The 24,971-nt window shown below is 35.3% G+C and overlaps 2 protein-coding genes and 1 long non-coding RNA gene across 4 annotated transcripts in view; 2 read left to right on the top strand and 1 right to left on the bottom strand.

Annotated features, from left to right (window-relative positions):
• Nucleotides 1–288: 288 nt before the first annotated feature.
• LOC409979 (DNA replication licensing factor Mcm7) lies at nucleotides 289–4,063 on the top strand. The gene is made up of 10 exons (XM_393469.6): nucleotides 289–462; nucleotides 574–782; nucleotides 1,394–1,557; nucleotides 1,646–1,826; nucleotides 1,889–2,026; nucleotides 2,131–2,316; nucleotides 2,399–2,612; nucleotides 2,717–3,194; nucleotides 3,259–3,410; nucleotides 3,519–4,063. The coding sequence occupies exons 1-10, from the start codon at nucleotides 423–425 to the stop codon at nucleotides 3,932–3,934; spliced, it is 2,178 nt and encodes a 725-aa protein (XP_393469.2). The 5' UTR covers nucleotides 289–422; the 3' UTR covers nucleotides 3,935–4,063.
• A 256-nt stretch (nucleotides 4,064–4,319) lies between these two features.
• Nucleotides 4,320–24,971, top strand: part of LOC552545 (division abnormally delayed protein) — a 91,122-nt gene continuing 70,470 nt past the window's right edge. Inside the window, exons 1-2 of one of the 2 annotated variants that reach the window (XM_026440933.1) lie at nucleotides 4,320–5,200; nucleotides 11,530–11,670. In XM_026440933.1, the coding sequence (XP_026296718.1) occupies nucleotides 4,966–5,200; nucleotides 11,530–11,670 (376 nt within the window). In that variant the 5' untranslated portion in view covers nucleotides 4,320–4,965. The remainder of the gene's footprint in view (nucleotides 5,201–11,529; nucleotides 11,671–24,971) is intronic. The other variant, XM_026440932.1, reaches the window with a different exon arrangement.
• LOC107964465 lies at nucleotides 7,763–11,482 on the bottom strand. Its single transcript, XR_003304716.1, has 4 exons — nucleotides 11,147–11,482; nucleotides 10,948–11,049; nucleotides 10,832–10,860; nucleotides 7,763–10,773 (listed from the first exon to the last, which is right to left on the bottom strand). It is a non-coding gene; the product is annotated as an uncharacterized LOC107964465 (long non-coding RNA).

Here is a 24,971-nt window from a genome sequence, read left to right as displayed (position 1 = left end):
CATAAGAAATAATAATGAGTAATAATAATTATTACTATTGTAAATGTGTAAAAATATATAGATAGAATATAATAGATAGAAAATATAGATAGAAACTTATAAAGATAAAGTTTAAAAATTATTATTAGGAATATTAAAAATATAATTTACAATTGTTTATATTTATTATTTAATATAAATTATAAATTTTCAAAGTGAGATATAATTTGTTGTATTATTTGCATTATATTTTTATCGAAATATTCTATGTTTTTGAATTATAGAAAAGCGAATTACCGATATTATAGCTTGCAATCTTTCCGGCACGATTTAGGCGGGAAGATTACTTCAAGAATTATTACATGTGGTTAATATTGTATATGAGAAAATAAGTTTATATAAAATTTACGTTTGAAAATATTTGTGAAAATAAATTTGAAAAAATGCCACCAAAAATATCAAGAGATTATACAAAAGATAGAGGTAAGTATATTATATTTAATCATAATGACATTATATATAACCACTAAGATTTAAATTGTAATTTTAATGTGTTTAATATAATGAATTATTTAATTGTATTTATTTTAATAGAAAAGTTAAAAACTTTTTTGACGGAATTTGTAATAATGGATGATGTAACTGATGAAAAAACATTTAAATACAGAAAACAACTCACTAATATTGCTCATCGTGAACAAGTAGATTTAATAATAGAATTAGATGATGTACATGAATTTGATGATGAATTAGCAATGTGTATTGTAAATAATACTAGAAGATATGTCAATTTACTTTTGGAGGTAAGTTATATTTATATGTAATATATAAAAATATTAACATATTTATAGTTAAATATATTTCTTTTTCATATATTCCAATATCATTTCATTTGTATTTTAGCAAATATAATTGTACATTTATGGCTATGAAGACAAAAAAATTAAGATAAAAACTATTATATTATTTTAAATAATATTTACAAAAATCTGGTATTATGTTTTTCATATTATTAGCATATTAATATAACTTTTGTTATTTCTTATTATGCTTTATTTTATTAAATTAATGCTTGATAATTGTATTATTTTATCAATTGCATATAAATAATACTTCATTTATTTATATAAAAATTTTAAACAAAATTTTCTTTCTAAATCAAAGATATATAAATTTATAAAAATTTATAAATAGTTTTTAATTCAAGAATTCAAATTTTAATTAAAATTTTGGATTTTTTCCAATAGACTATGAATGTGTTAATTTTATCTTATATTTATCTTTAATACATATATATATATATATAGTTATATTTATGTTTTTAATATATATTATATTTTATAAATATAATAAAATAAATTTTTATTTATTATATAGATTGAAATAATTGATATTTACATTTACTTTTATTTAGCTTATTCAAGAAATGCTACCTGATTTTAAAGAAAGACATATACCTCCAAAAGATGCTCTGGATGTATATATTGAACATAGATTATTAATGGAGAGTCGTAATAGACATCTTGGAGAACAACGTGATCCAAGAAATAAATATGCTCCGGAACTTATGAGACGCTTGTATGTAATTTTAATATTTTAATTTTTGTTTTCTTATGCAAATATAAATTTATATATATAATACAAATAAATTTTATGAATATTCCAGTGAAGTATATTTCAAAGATTTTGATACAACAAAAGCATATTCTGTGAGAGATATAAAAGCTGATAAAATAGGAAAATTAATTACAGTGCGGGGTATAGTAACAAGAAGTAGCGATGTAATGCCTTTGCTTGTTGTTGCTACATATACATGTGATCAATGTGGTGCTGAAACATTCCAACCAGTAAGAAATGAATATTTTCATACACAATGGATTGAAAATTTAATCGAATTAAAATTTTTCAGGTTCAATCTCTTAAATATATGCCATTACGAGAATGTCCCAGTGATGATTGTCGTATAAATAAATCTGGTGGTGTATTAGATATGCAAACAAGAGGATCAAAATTTGTAAAATTTCAAGAAATAAAAATACAAGAACATGTATGTACAAGAACATTATATATATATATATATATATAAATTTTTTATGTTATTATTTAATAATAACTTTTTTTTTATAATAACATTATTTTAATAATTTTAAGAGTGATCAAGTTCCTGTAGGTCATATTCCAAGAGCATTGACAATATATTGCAGAGGTGAAACAACAAGAAAATGTTTACCTGGAGATCATGTACTTATTACGGGTATTTTCTTACCTATTATAAAATCTGGTTTTAATGCTCGAGTGGGTGCAGCTCTTTTGAATGAAACATATTTAGATGCACATGTATGAAATTGATCATTTTAATATAAATTAATATAATACATTATTAATATTTAATATATAAATAATCAAATATATATTGTAGAGGATTGTTCGTCTTATTAATTCTCAAAGTTCTGACGATAAAGACACGATATTAAAAGATGAGGAATTATCTTTATTTATGGAGGATGATTTTTATGGTAAACTAGCTCGTTCTATTGCTCCAGAAATTTATGGACTTGAAGATGTTAAAAAAGCGCTCTTGTTACTCTTAGTTGGTGGTACAGATAAACACAAAGATGATATTAAAATTAGAGGTTTGTTTTATATATTCATGAATATTATTTATACCTATATATATATATATATATATATATATATTTTTTTTTACTTTATTATTCACTATATTTATTATTTGCAGGTAATATTAATATTTGTTTAATGGGTGATCCTGGAGTTGCTAAATCTCAATTACTTTCATTTATAACGAGATTGGCACCTCGTTCTCAATATACGACAGGAAGAGGATCTTCCGGAGTAGGTTTAACTGCTTCGGTTATGAAAGATCCTTTAACTGGTCAAATGATGCTCGAAGGAGGCGCTTTAGTATTATCCGATCAAGGTGTTTGTTGTATCGATGAATTTGATAAGATGGCAGATGCCGATCGAACTGCTATTCACGAAGTGATGGAGCAACAAACTATATCAATTGCCAAAGCAGGCATTACAACTCGTTTGAATGCAAGAGTTTCGATATTAGCTGCAGCAAATCCTGCTTATGGTAGATACAATCCTAAAAGAACAATTGAACAGAATATTCAGTTACCTGCTGCTTTATTATCACGATTTGATTTACTGTGGTTAATTCAGGATCGAGCAGATCGTAATAATGACTTAAAGTTAGTATTTATACAAATTTTACACAATTATAATTATAATAATTTTATTAATATATTTTTACAGAATGGCTCAACATATAACTTATGTTCATCAACATTGTATACAACCACCGATGCAATCGCAAGCTTTGGATATGAATTTAATGAGGAGATATATTACTTTATGTAAAACAAAACAGCCCGTTATTCCAGAAGAGTTGACCGATTACATAGTTGGTAAGAATTTCATCAATTTTTTCTGATTTTATTTATTTTTTTTTCTTTTTATATATAATATTTTTTTCTACGTGTATAATTATATTTTCATACAATGATTATTTTCAGAGTCTTATGTAGAAATGAGAAGAGCAGCTCGCAATGGTGAAGACAAAACTTTTACATCTGCGCGTAATTTACTAGCATTATTACGTTTATCGACTGCATTGGCACGTTTAAGATTATCAGATATCGTCGAAAAAGCGGATATCATCGAGGCGAATAGATTAATAGAGATGTCTAAGCATTCTATCAATTATTCCGAAAGGTTACTAACAAATGTCCAACAGAATCCAATAAATCGAATCTTTCATCTTATTAGAGAATTAGCGGGTGATAAGAAAACTGTTAAAGTATCAGATATATTAGAACGATGTACTAATAAAGGATTTAAACCCGATGAAATTAACGATTGTATCGAAGAATACGAGGCATTGAATGTGTGGCAAGTGAATCAGACAAGAACGCAAATTACTTTTATCTAAATATTTCGTTTCTCGTTAATTTAATGTATTAAATGCATTATTTTTTATACTTTGATATGTAATTTCGAAAGTATTTTTCTATATTTTGACTTATTATTATAAATAAATTATATATTTTCTTTATTATAATACGGTATACATTGATATACGTAAATTTAACTTAGTTGTGTATTTTTTTGTACATTGATAATTTTGTTTCAAGTTACAATGGAATTAACGCCAAAAAAGATAATAGCTGGTGGCGACACGCAACGTCTTCGGAAAGCATCAAAAATATCATTTGGGTAGGTAAGTAAGCAAGTATATATCTACTAGGTAGGCAACTAGTTCGGAGTGGTTTGAAAGTTAGGTGGGAGAAGGTATAGGGTAGCGACGAATCGGAACGAGCGTAGTGGGAGAGTGTCAGTCGGTCGAATTGTGAATACGCGGTGCCGCTCTCGGCACTTCAGTCGCATCGAGCTACTCGTGGAACGCGTGTCGTGTTGTGCATGCATGCATGCTTGCGTGCGGTTAAACGTGCGTGCATGTGTGTGCTTATTATTGTGGTGTACCCGGAGTGGTCGCGTGTGCATGTGTGCGGGTCATAACACGGTGTTGCGCGGTCTCGACAGTGCATGTCGTGATTACTATAGCCATCGTCTCGTCTGTCCGTCCATCGCGATCACGCCAAATGCACGTCTCGCGCTTCTCGAGATCTTGCAGTAACACCCGTGGTTGTTGCTGTGCCGTTTGACAGCGCGGCCGATTCGAAGAACGAAGAGGAAAGGGGAAGGAAGCCGCGTCTAGTCCCGCGGTTGATGACTCTTCGAACGATCGTACCGAATACGCGACAACGAAGGAGGAGAAAGAGGAATTGAATCGTCTCGTTGCTCGTGCTGCGTCTCTTTCTCTCTGTTCTTCTTGCGCTTCAGAGCACGATTTACGGAACTTACCACCAATCTTTTTCGCACAGTTTCCGCTCCCGGTTTCTCTTTCTTTCGCTTTTGCTTTTCTTTACCGATTCATCTCGCCGATTTGGCCATTTTGCCAAAATGAAAATAATTCAGAGGTATCGTCGTGCGATTCTGGCACCTGTATCGATCGTGATATTATTATGCGGTTGTACCGATCTCGTGTCATCTCGATCGCCACGTTTTGCCGAACATCCGAAAAATGATAGCGATTTCGTGTCCGTTGATTGTGAACGTGTTAAGCCGTTTTTCGAGAGCAAGAATATCACGATCTTGGTTGATAGGAAGCAAGCTACAGCAGAAGACATCGCAAAAAGTAAGTGATAAATTGATTGATTATTTTAATAATAATTTTTCGATAATTTGCTTATATCAATCATGTTTGTAATTTATATTTTAATATCGAGTCGAATTAAAAAAATCGAATTCGGAAAACTATTCTCATTTTGAACCAATCTTGTTCAACTTATAAGTCATATTTCTATAATTTCTATTAGTCGAGAATTTCGCAAATGAGTGAAACTTGGCATAGCAGGTACTCTGCAATTCGTTGGAGGAAATGATCTAAAAGACTTGATTATAGTCGGTTGACTCTAATTACGAAGTTTTATTTAGTAGTCCTCGAAAAGTCGTTACATTAAATGACACTTAATGTTATTACATCAAATAACACTTGAGTACTTCTTGTAAAAACCTGTTTCAATTGTCGTGAGAGCGATAAATCTTACATCATAGGTATCTTTTATGGTATGCTTCTTACCGACACAACCTGATAAATGATGTCCGTTTATAGAGAAACTTTTCGCGCGCTTATTTGCAATTTCCTTTAAAAGTTATGCCGATATTTAGGTTATTCAAAAAACCATTGATTGCATTCCTTTAAGCATAAATAAATTTTAAATACGTTTCAATGTTATAAAATTTATTACAACTTTCAATTCGTTTCCATATTTAAGAAATTATTTAATCGTTAATAGAAAATTTTTATATATTATAAAATCATTCAACGTCGTATCATTAAATAATCATATTATATTATATTGTTTAAGTTATTATTAGTTGATCGTATTACTTACAAATTAATAAATAATTTTCGAGAAAAATAGAAAAAATAAAACAGAATTTCATTTGTCTCATATTTTTTGCTTCTCGTGACATTCTTAATATTAAATCCTTCCTAAAATGAATTTGATCGTGAAAATATAGAATATGCTTACTTATCTCTACTAAATTTCGATCAAGTTAGAAAACGTGTAGCTGACATTTTCGGATATAATTGACACAAAATCCGCAATCACACGTGTGACGTGTTCAAGGTAAACCAAACCGATACCGCAATATGTGGCCAGATGGTTAAAGATCTCGTTTATTCATCTAGATTCTCCCAAATATTCTCGAACGGTGCGGAAGTGGATATTAATTGTTAAATCGGCGTTAGATAAAGACGGACGGATTTACATTCGCATTCGTATACATAAATACTTAAATTATCCGGAAAAACAATCGCGTGCCGATACGTTGTGCTACGTTCTTCGTCCGGAGGGCTGAATTACTCCTCCTCCTCCTCCTCTTCTCTCTCTCTCTCTCTCTCTCTCTCTCTCTCTCTCTCTCTCTCTCTCTCTCTCTCTCTCTCTCTCTCTCTCTCTCTCTCTGGACTATCGTATTCTAACCCACTTTACACGATTGTAACCACTTGTCGAATCGAGGCCGAAGGGTCGCTGATATAGCTTCCGGTTTTATGCACTTCCCTGCGTCAAGTGCCGTACATCACACCTAACGGAGAAAATGGAGAGATATAATCGGCGCGGCCGATTCGAGCGCCATGACGCTAATATTCTTAATTTAAACCGATAAGCGATTTATCGGTTTAAATTAAGAACATTAGCGTCACGGGATCGCTTCATCCACTGTTTTTGGCGGTTAACTCGGTTGCGACGATACAATGCACACAATTTCTTATCTGTACATATAATTCTATGAATGCGTGATTTTTTTTTTTTTTTAACGAAACACGTTGAAATTTATATGCGTTATAAGAATGAAGAATAATCTTAGAAAATTATTTACATCTCGTTATTCGGAAAAGATTTATTCTCGTTATAAATTTATACAATTTGTGCGTTATGGAAAACCGCGTATTCGAATATCGATCGGGATAATCGGGCATTTGCTTCGATGAATATTTCTTCCGTTTTAAATCGTTCGAGGCGTGTAATTGAAGCGAATTTTTTTGCGATTTCATCGACAATTTTATCTTTGTCAATATAATATTTTTATCGTTTTTTTTATTCCTCTCCTTCTCTGGGAGCGCTCGTATAGGGATGGAAAAGTAAAGATAACTTTTAACACTTTTGCAGCCGACCTCTGCTTATTGACATGAAATTGATGCGCGTTGTTTACATCTCGGTGAGCGAAATAATAAACTTTGGAGGATAGTATCGACCAATTTGACAAGTGCTGTTTCGTGTTTTTCCTTTTTAGAAGAAGGCGTCAAGTATGTGTACGTTTAACGCAAATATTAGGTTTCACCGATGGCTTGCGAAAGGGGAAAATATCGAAAGACAGGAGGCAGGCCAATTTTCTCGCTTCAACGTTTTCTTCGAACAATTTAAATATAAAATATAACAATAGAAAAGAAACCAATAACAATATTTCTTCTTATTATTAATTTATTATTTATTATAATTTATTTTATTATTTTATTATTAATTTATTTTATTTTATTATTTTATTTTATTAATTATTTATTATTATTATAATTTATTTTAAATTAATTATTCGGATTAATTTTTTTAAACAAGATATTAAAAATTTATTTCATTATCAAATTCACCTATTAAAAATCTTTTTAAAATTTAGAAACAGATTAATAAAAATACGAGAGAGAGGTTAGGTTTATGATAAAAGCGTTTCCTGTTTGAAAAAAAAAAATTGGATAATTGGAAGATTATTTTATATTTTATTTAAAAAAAAAAAAAAATTGCCATACGATTTTGAGAGAACGAAACCTTTTGGTAGCGCCACACCCCGACAACGCATCGTAAACCGTTCGAGAGTGTATTCTTGGTTCCTTTTATACCCTTTTTTTCGTCCTTTTCTATCTCTATACTATTCGTGGCGCTTCCGCCATTTCGAACGATTCAAGATGGAACTCGTCGCACAGGTACAAGGATTCTTGCTCCCGCGCGACATTAACAGAACCGATGTATAGCGCGTACGTACAGTGTGGTCCGTCCCAAGTATAGTCGGTGCCCCAGTGAAACTGGTAAATGTATATACGTCCTCTTCTACTTGGTAACAGGTTAGCGAATATCATAGATATTTTTCCCTTTTCCCGTTTGAACTAAAACTAGTTATTTCCTTCGCCCGACTTAATATTATCTCTATACGCGTTATAGGTTATAAATTAGAAGATAATTTTGAAATAATTAAACAGGGTGAAATAAGTGTGTGTGAGCATGGGATACGGGTTGCGAAACGTGTTTCGCGGTATTTCTTTTTTTTTTTACGAGAAACTAGCACCTGTTTTTATCGAATATTAAAAATTCCCTAGATTTTACCAAGTGAAGAATTTCGAATAGAATGGAATTTTTATTGGGTGTTTTTTTTTTGAAGTGTATGATTTTTATGCTTTTGCGAACGGTGAAATTTAATGGCGGGAAAGATTGATCATTAAAGGAAACAAATACGAGAAGAAGAACTTTGAATACTTCGGTGAAAACGACAAATTAACGGGTATTTTTTAGCTTCGCTTATGATAATCTTCTTTTTATCTCGCATTAATCGTTCTTTTTTCGTATTAATTCGCCAATGCAAACAACAACGAGTGTTGTGACACGAGTTGTATATGTGTTTCGCGTTGCTGAAATTCATTACCACGTTCGTTGAAATTCAGAGGAAGAAACGAGTAGAATCGCGAGAATATTTCGCAATATTTTTATTTTCACCTGCGAATAGGAAAAAAGGAAGAAAGAACGCGCTCGACAATTTGCATCGAATTGACGAATAAAAAGAGGAAAATTTTAAAATTATAATACTTGATTCTTTATAATAATTTTTCGATATAAATAAAAATCGTCTTTGTGCAATTGAAATAGACTTTGCAACATTGTATCAATATCGCGAATTATTGCGAAAATACTCGACTCGATAAATCCGTATTTTCACTACGTGTTCAATTTGTCGCGCTTATTTCTAATCGCGTTATTTTTAGAAGAATAAACATATAACTTTTTTCTCCTTGCTCGCAGAGAAATCAAACGTCTTCGTTTTTCGTTCCTGAATATCCATTCCTTTTTTTCTTTTCTTTTCTTTTCTTTTCTTTTTCTTTTATATTCGTCACTAGAAATATACCTAGGTGGCACCAGGTGGCAGGAACGAACAGGTATAGGGGAAAAAAAATTTCCCACGATTTTTCACGATTCATCGTCCTTCTATTGTTCCACGCTTCTCGGCCAGAGGTTAGATATCTTTCGAGCATGCGCACATTAGTTTATAGTTTTCAGCTCGCGAATGATTCGATCAGCAGAGATAAGTAACGCTCGTTTCGAATGCGTTTCACGCTCCGTCAAAATATTTCGATCCATCTCTCGTATATCGCTGTCATATACCATTACAAGATATAATATCATTAATTGTAAATTTTAAATAAACATTTGAAAAATTGTTAATGAAATGAAATTTTTACGATTGGTAATTTTTTTTTTCGAATAATTATTCGACATCGTATGGTAAAAAATGAAAGGTTTATTTTTCTTACAATTATTTATATTGAAGATACCGAAGAATGAAAAGATAGAGAAGACTCTGGTTCCCGGCAAACAGTTAGAATTTAATAGCTCGAAGAAAAACGATTTGGAGGGTTACAATCTGGTCTTTTAATTTCGTGAACGTTGTGCGCGGTCGTCTTGTGGCATTTCGGCGGTTGTTGCACCGCGACCGTTTAAGTGGCCCTAAATGAAATTAAATTGAGAGAACCGTCTGGCGCTCGTCCTTGCGAATATCGTAACGATAGGTGCATGCATGCGTATCACGATGTTACGCTACGCGTCGTTTCACAGCTAAAGCATTTTTATTGTCTAAACTTGTACATTCCTTATCAACATTTATATTTGCAAAATTTAACGAGACTTCGCTTTGTACGTGATCAAGTTCGTTATTTGATTAAAATTATAATATTAGATTAGTTTTGTTTCGTAATTAAAAGTAATTAAATTTGTAATTAAATTACGACACCCTTAGCATTGTTATCTTGTTTTTTAAACGTTTTTGAAAAAGAGAAAAAAGAGACTTTCATTCACATCTCGATAAACAATTTTTAATCAATCCAATATCTTATTAAACATTTCACGAAATATAAATATTCTTATCAATCTCAAGATTAATCAAAGCGAGATAAAGCTCTTTACTACGAGTTCTTCTTATAATACGAAAGCGCAAGGTTTCTGATAACGACATATATCCAGAATCGAAAATAGAACTAACTTCTTCGCTTCGAAAGAAGTGATCATTGACGAAATTACATGCAGGGAGGAATTGGCGAAAATGGGGCGCATTGTACCGTCGTTTATCGTAAAGCGAATCGGTGGAACGTTGCGGAGGATGGATGAAAAATATAGAACGAGGCCGAAAGGAGGTATCGAAACGACCAGCCAGGACCTCTCGAGGATCCCGTTAGCCTCGTTCTATTTGTCCGTTCACGACCCTTGCGACGTATACGCCAGTCCATCGTATTTTATCGGACCGATTCCTCGTTCGTTCCGTAATTGCACGAGAGGTGGCGGGCCGCAAAATGTCCTTCTCACACTGTTTTCGCGTCACGGCGAATTGGCCAATGGAAAGAAACGTGCAACGATTATCGTTCTTCACCGTTTCTCCGCTGCGTACTCCCTATGAGGAGAATTTAGTTTTATTTCTCCTCCTTTTAGAAAAATTTATCATTACTTACGTATAATATTTTGCGTAATTAATTTATCGCTGAGAAAGAGAAAGAGTTTATTATTAATAATATAATTTTAAATTCGTATTGTATTATATTAATTTTGCGATTACACCGTTACGTACTCCCTATATTCGTCTCGATGAGAAGAATTTAGTTTTATTTCTCCTCCTTTTAGAAAAATTTATCATTACTTACGTATAATATTTTGCGTAATTAATTTATCGCTGAAAAAGAGAAAGAGTTTATTATTAATAATATAATTTTAAATTCGTATTACATTTTATTCTATTATATTAATTTTGCGATTACACCGTTACGTACTCCCTATATTCGTCTCGATGAGAAGAATTTAGTTTTATTTCTCTTCCTTTTAGAAAAATTTATCATTACTTACGTATATACGTAATTGTACATAATTATCATTACTTACGTATTACGTAATATTTTGCGTAATTAATTTATCGCTGAGAAAGAGAAAGAGTTTATTATTAATAATATAATTTTAAATTCGTATTACATTTTATTCTATTATATTAATTTTGCGATTACACCGTTTCTCCGTAATATTCGTCTCGATGAGAAGAATTTTCTTTTTTTTTTTTGTTTTTAGACAAATTTTTAGTATAATGTATTAATTTTGCGATTATATATATTTCAAACTTTTTTAAGCACATTAAAGTAGTAAGTATCAATTTTTATTCCAGCAACTTGTAACGGCATGTGCTGCGACCGGGACACCGAAGAACAGTTAAGACATCAAGCCAGGGCAGATTTCCACGACTTGATCCATCATCACAGCAGAAGTTTGCAAGGCCTTTTGGCTACAACGGCGGACGCGTTAAGGGGTAAGTGTAATGTAACGTCCACGTTGGAATTGGGACAAGCAATTTTTCTTTCAACGAATCGATCGAGACGAGTTAAAAAAAATCTAAATCGTCTCGAATCGAATAAAATGAGGGGGGGGAGAAGGAGAAGGAAAGAGCACACGGAATCGAGACTTCTAGAAATAGGAAATTGTTACGAAACAACAGTTGTGTTTCTCGAATTGGCGAAAGCAAATCTGGAACCCTGCGAGCTCTTTCCCTCCTCTCACCCTCCCTCTCACCATTCTTTCTTGTTCCATCATCTCGCCACGACTTTTTCGATAAATCACCACGCGGTTGCTGAATTACTAACTTCATCTCTCCCCTCCCCCCTCCCCCTCCCCTCCCCCTCCCTCTCCCCTCTCCCTCCCTCTCCCCCTCCCTCCCTCTCCCCCTCCCCTCTCCCTCCCTCTCCCCTCTCCCCCTCCCCCTCCCCCTCCCCTCCCCTCCCCCCTCCCCCTCCTCGAGCAATTTTTTTCTCCCCACTCCCCGTAACCTCCTTTTTATCTCCGTATTGTTACAGTATTTAATTTCTAAACCATCGACTCTTGGATATATCTTATTGGATCCCTTCCTCCCTTGCAATTCGATGGAAAATCCCTTGGATTCTCGGATCTTTCGATTAAAGTTAAAGTATTTACACAAGCTTTGCGCATGTAAAGCGTGTACCGTGAAGTGAGCATGGAGAAGGTACGAAGGTTCATGCATCGTTCTGAAGATGGATTTTTGGGGTGGGGAGGGGAGAGGGTAAGGAAACGGATGAGCTTTGAAAGCGAGCTGCCGGCGTTTATTTCTCTAACTATATATATTAATTTATAAATAATTATATATATATATATATAATTATATATTGATATATAAATATTTATAAAACTAATATTTTAAAATTTAACTTAATTTTTTATACTAATAATATCAACTATATAATAACAAATATGGATAATAAGCGTAATAATTAACTTCTTACCTATTTTCTTTTAAATTATAACAAATAAAAAGAAAAATAAAAACCCCGAAATAAATAAAAATAATATAAAAAAATTAAATTTTAAATAAATTAAAATAAATGAACTAAATTTGAATGATTAAATTCAAACGAAGAATGGCGGGAAAACGAAGAACCGCGGGGATCGAGCCACAGCAGCTCTCCTTTTCTCTCGATTGACTCGAAGCGCGGCTATTTTTCTCTCATTTCCAAGCTTCTTCGAAGCTTCCCAAGTTTTTATATACTCCCCCCTCCCTCCCTTTCGCCTCGTCCGTTTTCGTCCCTTTCCCCCTCCGCGATACGCAAAAATCGCACCGATTCTGAATTGACTCGAAAAATGTTCGCGATTGGACGGGTGAGCGCGAGTGGTGGGGGAAAGGAGGACGAGGAGTGGGAGGAGAAGTAAGGATACGCGCGCGACTCGCGTTATTTCTGTTTGGCGACTCGATTCGATAGCGATGCGGGGAAAAATAAAGGAGGAAACGACCAAATTGCCAAACAATATCCGCGCGCTGGAAAGTTATCTGTATTAAGCGGCTCGGGTTTTAAATTTGCCGCGTTCGTACTCGACTCTGTTCTATTTTTTTTTTTTTTCAATATCTTCCTAGAACGAAATTTAATTCTGCATTTCGACTCGTCGTATTCGGTCGGGATGACCGTTTCTCAGAAAATTGAAAATTGAAAAAAATCTTTTTCTTTTTTTTTTTACAAGAATTTTACAAAAATTTCACGAAAACGATAAATTGGAGGGAAAAACGTAGTTCGTTTCGAAGAATTCGGAAAGGGAGGATGGTGGAAAAAGTAGAGGGAAGGATAGGAAAGAACGGTACGGTGTGTGAGAAACAAACTGAAAATAGTCGGGTTCTAATCCTGGCGAAGTTCTTGCGCGGACGCTCTCTCTCTCTCTCTCTCCTTGCGTTCCATCGTAAGAATAGAAAAGCTTCACGGTGCAAAGACGATTCTATTTAGTAACTTGGTTCACCATTGTCTCTTTGACTTTGGATTCCTTTTATCGTTCCCTTAACGCTTTTATTATTACACTCCTCTCCCCCCTCCTCCTCTTCGGCTTAAGAGGATTTAATAGACGGTGCAAGAATCTATGGGATGTGTGTGTGTAGAGAGAAAGAGAGAGAGAGAGAGAAAGGGAAAAAATCCTTTTCATTCTGCTTTCACTGTGTGTTAGATACGTGGTTAATGGGATACTGGTAACTAACAACTCTGGCAACGTCATTATTACATTACACGCAATGTATGCAATTTCAATTATATTCGTCTTTAAAATTAATAATTCGAGCCAAGATCCGTTATATTTAAGAAGAAGAAAAAAATAATTTATCCCCTTGTTGAGTATATATATATATGAAATATCGTGACAAATTTATTTCGAGAAAAAAAGAAAAAAAAAAAAAAGAAGTTGTGTTTTTAAAAATTCTTAATAATTCGCAATTAATCAAGATCCGTTATATTTAAGAAAAAAAAAAATTCATTTCCTTGTATACGAAATATTGTCATAAATTTATTTAAAAAAAATAATAAGAAAAAAATATATATACATATATAGATAGCGATCCGGTATATTTAAGAAAAAAAAAAATTCATTTCCTTGTATACGAAATATTGCCATAAATTTATTTAAAAAAAATAATAAGAAAAAAAAATATATACATATATAGATAGCGATCCGGTATATTTAAGAAAAAAAAAATTCATTTCCTTGTATACGAAATATTATAAATTTAAAAAAAATAATAAGAAAAAAAAATATATACATATATAGATAGCGATCCGGTATATTTAAGAAAAAAAAAAAATTCATTTCCTTGTATACGAAATATTGTCATAAATTTATTTAAAAAAAATAATAAGAAAAAAATATATATGTATATATTTGGTGATCCGGTGGAAAAAAAATCTGCGAGATCCGGTATATTTAAGAAAAAAAAAAATTCATTTCCTTGTATACGAAATATTGTCATAAATTTATTTAAAAAAAATAATAAGAAAAAAAAATATATACATATATAGATAGCGATCCGGTATATTTAAGAAAAAAAAAAATTCATTTCCTTGTATACGAAATATTGTCATAAATTTATTTAAAAAAAATAATAAGAAAAAAAAATATATACATATATATAGATAGCGGTGATCCGGTGGAAAAGAAATCTGCGAGGAAAATCGTAGGCCCTCGTATACCTCGTATCCGATTGCACGAGGATCGATAATAAACGAACGTTATCCCATGGTTGCGGCGACCTGTCGATTGCACCTGGTCCTGCGCGTACATACACCGGTTCGGCGGCGCAACACGGCATATCTGGTCCTGTTTGATGTCCAGGACCGGGTTCCACGGTCCGGATCGTGAGCGGAGGGTTAGCGGGTGAGAGGGAAGGGAGGGGGAGGGGAGGCTCGCTTTCTCGCATCCGTATAAGGCTTGTGCGTGCATACGGCAACTTGCAATGCTGTTCGATGCTCCTTCTCTCTTTCTCCCTCTTCCGTCCATCTTTCTTTCTCTTTGGAAAGTACGAGAGGAGAGAAGGCAGGCACGAAACCTTGGGGCCACGAATTCGAGACTGGCCGGCCGGCCGGCCGACCGACCGACCGACCCATTCGACCACGAAACGTGCTTGCTAGTAATTATCGCGAGAAGGTTTGCTTCGCCCCGCGGCCGTGTTCCTCGCCTGGTTGCGAACACGGGATGCATCATCGCAGACGCGTCGATGCGTCTCGCCAGGCGTTATCGAATTAACCGCAACTCTCGAGAACCGTGTTTATTCCGTTTATACGCTTTATACACGTACATACACGCGGATACGAATGTCTTTTGTCGAGGCTCTAACTTCCACGTAATGAGATTAGTTACGCGACCGACAATGCATCGAGAAATTTTGTTTCTCTCGAGCGAGGTGTTGCTGCGGCGTACCGAGTTTCGTATTCAGACACACGTAACACACAATGTCTTCATTCGTCTTCATTTGTCGCCGATATCCAAGCTACCGTGTCGAACTATACTATGCGAAATATATATATATACATATAGTATATTCGCTAACCGCGCGAATGATCAACTTTTAGATTCTCGCAGGCAGCGAAGTGAAATTGAGAGCGAATCGAAGAATATACTTCTATATATATATATATATATATATATTCTTTAACCGCAAACGATACGATTACACGGACAATTAGCCATTTGGGATCGATCGAGGCGAGCGAAACGATGGTAGGTAGGCTCGCTCGAGGCAAATGCTCGGGGCGTTGATGTCTTTCCTTCCTTTTCTTAAAAGGGAGGGGGGATTGAAAGTGTCGTTCCGTTTTCGCACGTGGGGTTGTTAAAACATCAACGGGTAGTGGCGCTGCGATTCTAAGCGCGCCTCGCTGTCCTACCCAGCGGGAGGGCGTTGCTATTATTGTTGGTGGTGCGCGTTCACGAGGCTCGACACGCGTGAGACACGTTTCGCGCGGACAATGGCGAACAATGATGTGTTGGCCGGCTGTATGGAAAATTATCTCGAGATCGAATTACATTAATGTTTCCATTTCGGACTGTTTACGAGGTGTGCGTCAGCTTCCATTCCGAATCCCCGGGTTTACAATCGGATTTTACTTACTTCTTATGCGCACGTTTCTCTCGTGTACGAGGATAAAAAATTTTTCTTTTTTTCTTTTCACCTTCGAAAACGTAAGAGTAAATGATTCATCGTTCGAAAAGAAAGAACAAACGATGGATCTCGATTTTTTAGCGGCAAGATTTTGAAGTTGTCGAGAAAGGTTGTTGGCGTTGGAAGACGCCCGTCGTTCGAAGCGGACGGTTTCGGGCTCCGCGTGTGGCGGCGAGCTGCTGGAGGGAGAAAAAGATTTTTGCACGTGCTGGGCGGGCCAGGTCATCGGCCTGCATCGCGGTAATTTATTTTAAACTCATGACAGAATGCCGGACGAAATTTCTCTCGACGTGTTGCGCAACGCTTGTCTCTCTAACCCATGCGCCCTGTGTTTATCGTTCCCTCTCGTCACCAATTAGGCAAAATCTGTTTTTGAGAATGAGAAAATTTCGATCATCTCTCTCGAAATATTCGAGTTACTCGAATTTCTTTTTTTTTATCAAAATTAAAAATCTCAGTGCTGAACGATTTGTTTGTAAAAATGAAAAATTATTTTAAAAATAAATTTCCTTTCCTCGATTTTCAATTCTTAGAATTGAGAAGATTCTCAAGACTCGTTGAGAACGAAAGAAGATTGTTGATTTGTTGGTTCGAGTCGCGCGGGGACTCGGCGCGATTAATGGAAAGCTACGTAAGCGAAACATTGCTCGATTCGTCACTTGATCGAAGCTTAAGCGTATTGTACAGTTTAAACGACGAGGGACCGCGGTTAATGAAATGACGATATTAATATTTCATTGGCATGAATTGCGCGTATAGTTTTAACTTGCATCGCAGGATGTAGCGGATCACGTATTTTTAACGGTGAAATTTAATTAAGAAAACGTTTCAAAAGCGCGCTCGCCGAGACTTGTGGTACGCTTCACGTTGAACGAGATATCGTCTCGCGTCGCCGCCACCGATCGCCATCCATTAACCGAAATTTAATTAATAAATACAAACACGAAACGTTTATCTCTCCCCTCGATATCGCGCCGTGGTTCACCGGTGTGAATAAGACGTTGGTCGAGATATCGTCTCACGATCAATTATCCTTCTTTCAACGTGACCGTTATACACCCGATACGACAGTTGGATAAATTAAGCTGAACAAAACTGGATACGTGGTCACGTGGTATGCGCAGAGAGTTATGCGCAGTCGCGTTAAACCCGGCGAGCAGAGTTTTTTCCACGAGAGAGGAGGAATGGAAATACATCTTTGGTAGCGAGGCGATAAATCGTGGGTAATTCGCGCGCTTTGCACCTAAGGCTCGGTGCATAATAAATCATATTTCTGAATATTCGAAAGTGGATTGAATAATGGCGTGGTAACGGTACGGATACTTTATCGCTCTCTCCTCTTCATTTTCCCATATTACTCGTTCTACCCTACTAGATGTCGCCTTCGGCTATTATATCCACGGACGATTATTATTTGCCATTGGAAATTGTATTTGCGTAGTGTATTTTTCGCTTTGTGTACACAATCGGTGAAGGTGTAAGACTGGAAGAAGGATATTAATTAATCTTCCCGCCAGTTTATCGATTCGAAGCTATGCTATCTTGCACGATCGTCGTTGGATAATACGATTCGCGCATAAAGTTGAGGAACCGTGCACGTCGAAACGTAACGTAAATCTCTGACTGTACGATGATAAATCGGCAGAACGTGTTCGTAAATCAACACGTGTGTATAAATAATTTCTTTCTCCTTCGAACCATGTATCGCGCCGCGTAACAAATTGTGCTCTCGAATCTTATGCGAAAACATATCCCTTTTAAGTATCATTTTAACCAACATCCTTCCACGGTGGATAAAGCGTGGCCATTTCGTCACACAATGGACGAGCCACTCGCTCGAGGAAAGTGACAAATATTGACGGTGATAAAAGTCTCGCGTATAGTGGTAGAATTTTTCACGCTGACGTATGAAAATAAAGAAAAGCGAAGATTTTTTTTTTTTTTAATAAATTTCTCTTTTTTTAAAATAGAAAAAATAAAAAAGCCGAAAAAAACAGAAGAAAGAATTAATTAACCGCGTTCGTTTCCTTTTTCCGCATCGGGGAAGAATGAATATGTTAAATTTACGAAAAAAAAAAAAAATGTAATTAAAATTGATGTTGCAGCGAGTTATCAATCGCGATGCACAAAGGATCGAGCGAATAATTCGAACCAATTAAGCAACTGTATCTACATGTGAGAAATCTAATTACAAAGACCGGAACCGAGTAATTGGTTCGTAATATGTTTATCTTCCGGTGTGTAGGCCGATCGTAAAATGTTGAGTTAACGAGATATATGAAGAAAATAAATAAATAAATAAATAAATAAATTCCAGGCTGTAAAGGTTGGGCAAATAATCCGTTTCCCAAAAAATTCGAGCTTATCGAGCGAGATACTGCGGACAAATTTACATTAGGAGAAAAGTTAGGTTAGAGAGATATTCTTGTTTGAACACAGAGCGCGCTCTACAACTGTATCGAGGGGCGCTGGTGTATGCGGTCGTAAAAACATCGTGTTCGACGAAGATTAAAGTTATAATGGGTAAGGTCCTTTCTTTTTTAAATTTCTTATAATTATATTTTAAGACGAAATTCGAAGGAAAAGTATATCTAAATCTGTATGGAATAATAACTTTATCGGTAGCAGAGGAAATAATGTATATCGGACAGTTTTAAGTAATTACAAGGTAGACGAGTAATTTGACAGCGCAACGGCGACGACGATCATTTTACGAATGAAATGTGGAAAGACAAATTGGGCAAAGGTGTGGCTCGCTTGTGCGTAATCTGATCTCGGTTCGCATACCTTTCTCACCGAGCGAGATATATATCGAACCAAGGTATACACGAGATATTAAATTAAATATTTCCTCTCGTTACTATTTGTCTTAAATTAAGGGTCCTCGATACGTCGATAGATGGCAGTTCCATCCACGCGATTCGCAACGCGTGCAACGATATCTCGAAATATATATTTCGGTGTGTAATTCCGTTACGCTTTAGCAATTGTACATCTTTAAACGCGCGATTTCCCTCTTTTATACGATCCTTTCCACCCCCGTTTTACGAACAGTTATTCGTAACTCGAACGCATCAAAACATCGGTTCGGTGAGATTTCCCAACAGAATTCCCTATTTATATTTTATATACGTGTATATATATATATGAACTCTTACGACTCTTGCTGCTTCTCCAGTTTATCCCCACTCCTAGGAATTTTGCCATTTTGGTATAAAGTTCTACACGATACACGGACTCGCACAGTCGGTTTTCGCTTCTCGGTCTCCGTAAATGTAATTCGTCGAAATAAATAATCGATATAGGAACAAGCGTTCTTCATTTTCTATAGATTTGAAAATTAGAATTTTATGTTATATTTATTATATACGAATGTTATAAAAATTAATTTTTAAACGCGATTTAAAATGTTACAAATTTCACAAATATCCAATTTAATTAATTCAATCGATTCTGTTAAATCCAAATTTTTTTTTGCGCGCTTAAACGCTAAAATAAACGTTACATGAAAATTTTTAATCTATCGATTAACGTTATCGCGAATTTATTAGTTTTGTTCAGCTTTTATCATGTCAAAATTTATAAAATGATTCAAATTAAATAACTCAAAATACAATAAATAAATGCATTAAATTGGAAATAACTTTGATAAAAAATTTTTAAATTAGAATGTTATATCGAAATTTTTTAACTTTTTTTTCCTTTTTAAACTACTCAAATATTTTTATACGCAAAGAAATAAATATTTAAATTAAATCTTTTTACAAAGATTTCGAGGAGCTTCGTTTAAAAATATTTCACCTTTTATTAAATTATCGATAAAATTAAAAAAATTAATTAAGTGAAAAATAAAAATATTATGGATATTTATGGGGGGGGGAGAGAGAGAGAGAGAGAGAGAGAGAGAGAGAGAGAGAGAGAGAGAGAGAGAGAGAGAGAGAGAGAGAGAGAGAGAGAGAGAGAGAGAGAGAGAGAGAGAGAGAGAGAGAGAGAGAGAGAGAGAGAGAGAGAGAGAGAGAGAGAGAGAGAGAGAGAGAGAGAGAGAGAGAGAGAGAGAGAGAGAGAGAGAGAGAGAGAGAGGAACGAATGGAGGAGATGTACCGAATTTATATAGCGAGAGAGTAGACAGAGAGTTAGAGGAGCATGGCAAATTAGCGGTCGGTAACGGTGGAGTCGGTGAAAAGTGGAGAGAAGTCGATGTAGTCGTCCACCCTCGAGACGTCTCAGGGTCGGCGGCGCAGTGACGATTTCACAAAGGCACGCACCTACTGCGACGAAGACGAGGAGGAGGAGGGGGAGGGGGAGGACGACGAAACCGACTGACTAAACAACCGCTTCGAGAAGAAGGGTGGAGGTGGAGGTGGACCAGGAATCCGGAACGAGCCGCCTACGCGGCCCAGACCCTCCCATCTCGACATCCTGCGCTTTTATATTGTGCGCACTTGTTCTCATTTTTTTCCCTCCTTCGTTCAATCTCCGACGAGGCACGCGTGCCTCGCGATCGTTCCTCGACCATCGATCGCCTCGCGTGTACGCGCTCCTGATATATTTATTCTCGAGGGGAGGGGACAATTAGGAAGTGGCGAGCTGTAGTACTGACGAGGGAGAATTCTTTCGACGAAGGATTCGAATATATTGAGAGAAATTTATGGAAAAAGGATTTGTTTTTTTTTTTTTAGTGTTGTTGAAAGGAAAAAAGAAAAAGAACGATTTATCCTCATTCTGTTTGCTTGTTTGACATACTTCGAAAAATATATTTATAGATATTTCCACAGTTATCCACGCCGTATATCTTGATCGAGCTTCCCTATCGACCGAGCATAAACGTCCTCGAAACGCAGAATTTAGTATCAGAAACTTACTTCCTCGATATGTGTAATACTGCCTGTCGAAGCCTTCGAAACTTTCTATGAATTGTATATTGCACGGGACAGAAACGTGTTTTACGAGGCGAAAGAATATCAACATCGAGGACAAACTGCGAAAAGATAGGTAAAAAAGAAAGAAAGAAAAAGAAAAGGAGGAGGCGGAACAGCAGGTTTTCGAATTTAAAATATTTTATCGCTTCGTAAAACCGAATTTTGTTATCCGTCGTTGCAACGAAATTTTGCAAAAAAAAAAAAAAATACGCTATAAACGATATATATCCCCAATTGGACTCGAATGTAACTCAGAATTTTTTCCACGTCGATAAAAACGACGAATATGGTATAGTAGGAAATTTTCTATTCATCGATCGCTTCCTTTTTTTTTTTTTTTTTTTTTTTACCTGCTATATAGAGATATTAAGTATCCAGCATGCAGAGATTCAACACACATCCACTGCACGGGTATATATAATTCGATGCGTATCACGCCGATAGGAATGCATGCCCGGCATGACGATTTAATTCGATCGTTATTCGAATTCGTAATCGGGGATCGGTATCGATAATACGATTTCGTATCGGTTGACGTTTTATTTTATTCCTGAATGGATAAAATGTTTCCATTCTCTTCTTCTTCTTCTTCTTTTTTTTTCCTTCCTTCTTTTCTACACGCGAATCGAAGTAACATCTGCGTCTACATTATTTTATTTTCTACGTTCGCATATAAGAAAGATCTCGTAGTATTTAATTTCTCTACCGCGGAACAACGACAAGAAGAATTTTCTTTCCAATTCTTATAGGATAAGAAATATTTTCCAAAAATTTTCCAAAGCACGCAACATCTTTTTTTTTTTCTTTTTTAACGCGGCTCGATCGAAAATCACGACACACGCTCGTCGCATCAATAAAGAAATCGTGGAACGATTTCTTAAGTAGATTCTCTCGCGTTCCCTAATGCGCAGAAGCAATTTGTTGCCTCGTTAATTACTTAAACAGAGACAAATGTGATTCGAATTTACACCATCCTCCATTTTCCTTCCTCCTTTATTATTAACGAAAATTTTCTTCCTCGTGTGAAATACGAAGTGGGGAGAGGGGGGAGAATTTACACAAGCAAATAAGGATAGAGTATATCGAAGAATCGGTCGACGAAAGCGACCAATTAAACCGCGCGGTATTAAACCGCGGATGACAATTACCGTCGGCCGTTAATTGCCGGAACGGAACGGAACGGAACGGAACGAAATGAAATGAGAAGAAAGAAAGAAAAGGAAAAGAGAATCGAGGCCTTCTTTTCCAACTCCTCTGCCTCTTTTGTCCCCCCCATTCTTCCTACCTCATACGAGTCACGTTTGTGTGCGGACAATGGTCCTCTCTTATCTCTAATGATCCTCGCGGATCTGTTGTCCCCGCGCGGGAAAAAAGTATCTATTGAAGCGATCCGCGCCGCTCCAAGGCTCTCGATAAATCCCTAGGAGGGGGGAGAGGGGGGAAGACCTGGCCAGAATATATATATATATCTTCGCGCTGTAATTTTAACGCGCGGAAGGAGGGCGCCACGCGTGTATACGAACGATATGTACATTAAATTCAAAATTGTTTCTTACGCGTTTTTAAAATTTTAATCTCCTTCGGATATCTGTTATAAATTATCGATAAATTTTTTTTTGTAAATTAAATTTAAAATTAAGCTCGTATTAGATATTTACAGCCATATTTGATTTTCAAAGCTACGTTAAATATATACACGAGTTCTAGCGAATTTTTTAATTTAAAATTTTTTCATTTATATTTATGGATTAATTTTAATCTATTTTTTATTACGATATATAATTATTATTAATAATAATATTTCCAAGTTTAATTGGGAATCTTTTTATTTTTTTCATCTTATAATTTTCATCTGGCCTATAATTTATAGGATAGCAACAATTTTATTATTAATAATAATATTTCCAAGTTTAATTGGGAATCTTTTTATTTTTTTCATCTTATAATTTTCATCTGGCCTATAATTTATAGGATGGCAACAATTTTCTTTCTCAAAGTTCATTTTTTCCTTTTTATGCTACATATTTTCGATGAAATAATAAATTACAATTTTATCGAGTGAAATCTCGTAATCGAGTCCTGGCCGCGTTTGATTTCACCTTCGTTCAAGAAAACATTGCATTTTCCTTGCATTTATCGTCCGCCATATTGCGTAGCAAGGTAAAGAATAAAATAAGTATCTCTCGTATCTATCTAATATATTTCCCTATTTTTTTTTCCTCCTTTTCTCATTTGCGAGTCGGAACACGAAAGAAACTACGCAAGTCGACCAGCACTTAACTCTCAACAGGTAGGATAATAAAGCTCGTTAAACAAACTGATAACGTACGGTCGATTAACCGCCGCTCGTTTTAATTTTAAATCACTCTGTTATTGCAACTTGTACGGGGAACGCGAGATCGTTCCGATCTTAAAATTATATTTTTCGTCGCGAGAAAAAAAGAGGAATAATTAAAGAAAAAATGTTGAGAAAGTCGTACGTAAAACTGTAATCGATTCGTTTTTTCTCGTCCTCGAACGTCCGCGGTGGAAGGAAGATGGAAATTTCGCGCACCTTTGATTAATTCCATTAAAATAACTGCGGCCAATTTCACGTTCGATCGCGTAATAATTCCGCGAGTATGAATAACACGGGCGAGAGCAACTATTGTTGTCGAGCTTGGGCTCGAAATGGAAGGATGAGCGCGATTATAAATTGCATTATATCTGTTGAGGATATATCGCGGCAGCGTAACTGTCATCCGTGCCGTTCGCCCGCTAAACAGATGGCAACAAAAACAATTCATAAATTCGCACGCTGGGGAGCAGGTGGCGACGATCGAAGGCCGCGCATGCGCGGCCCTCTCGCGTTTTGCTCGGCGAACGCACGCCAAAAGCGATCGACAAAGCAATTTTCGCGGAAAGAAAAAGAGTCGAAATTTGAACCGATGGTGGTGGTGGTGGTTCCTTTCAAACGTGTCCAACTTATCGATCGATATTATAATAATTACGACGCTATTAATTAACCGTATAAAAGATTGGACGGGCGAAATTTCGATGAATGAAAAGTTGATATTATCGTGGCCAATATTGCGCGCTGTTAACGATATTAATTATGATAAAGTGTAAGCGTTTAATCGCGCGTGTCAAAAGCAAAGCGAGCGGCCAATTTTCGATGATAACGCGGCATGAAAGACGAATGAAAATTTCGATGGAAAAGTTGATATTTTCGTGAGCAGTGTTACACGCTACTCGATTGTAACAATTACTCGCGTGTCAAATTTTTCACTACGAAAAATTTCGTTTCCAAATATTTCGACCGAAAATATTAATTGTAACGTTTATTAAAGCGATCGATGATAACGACATCTCGTATACGAAAAGATTCTTGAAAGTTCGTTTCGAAATATCGATTTGATCGAAAAGTTACTTATTAATGTCGTAACCTAATGTACACAGCATTGGATACACTTAATCGCATGCGTGCCAAAACCGAAGCGATTGAGCAATTTTTCATATATATATATATATAGATAGGAAAGATTCGACGATTGAAATATCAATCCTTACATATTTCGTTTCGAAAAGTTAATATTGTTGTAAGCAATGTTACGCGCTGTTAACAATATTTATTATAACAACATTTAATATCTTGTGTTTTGATCGCGCGTGCCAAAAATGATCGAACAATTTCGACTATACGCTTAGAATGTAATTTTTCATATGTAGAAAAGGTTG

This window comes from Apis mellifera, linkage group LG5 (assembly GCF_003254395.2).
Source record: "Apis mellifera strain DH4 linkage group LG5, Amel_HAv3.1, whole genome shotgun sequence".
Lineage (NCBI taxonomy): Eukaryota > Metazoa > Arthropoda > Insecta > Hymenoptera > Apidae > Apis > Apis mellifera.
This window is presented reverse-complemented; position numbering and strand designations above follow the sequence as displayed.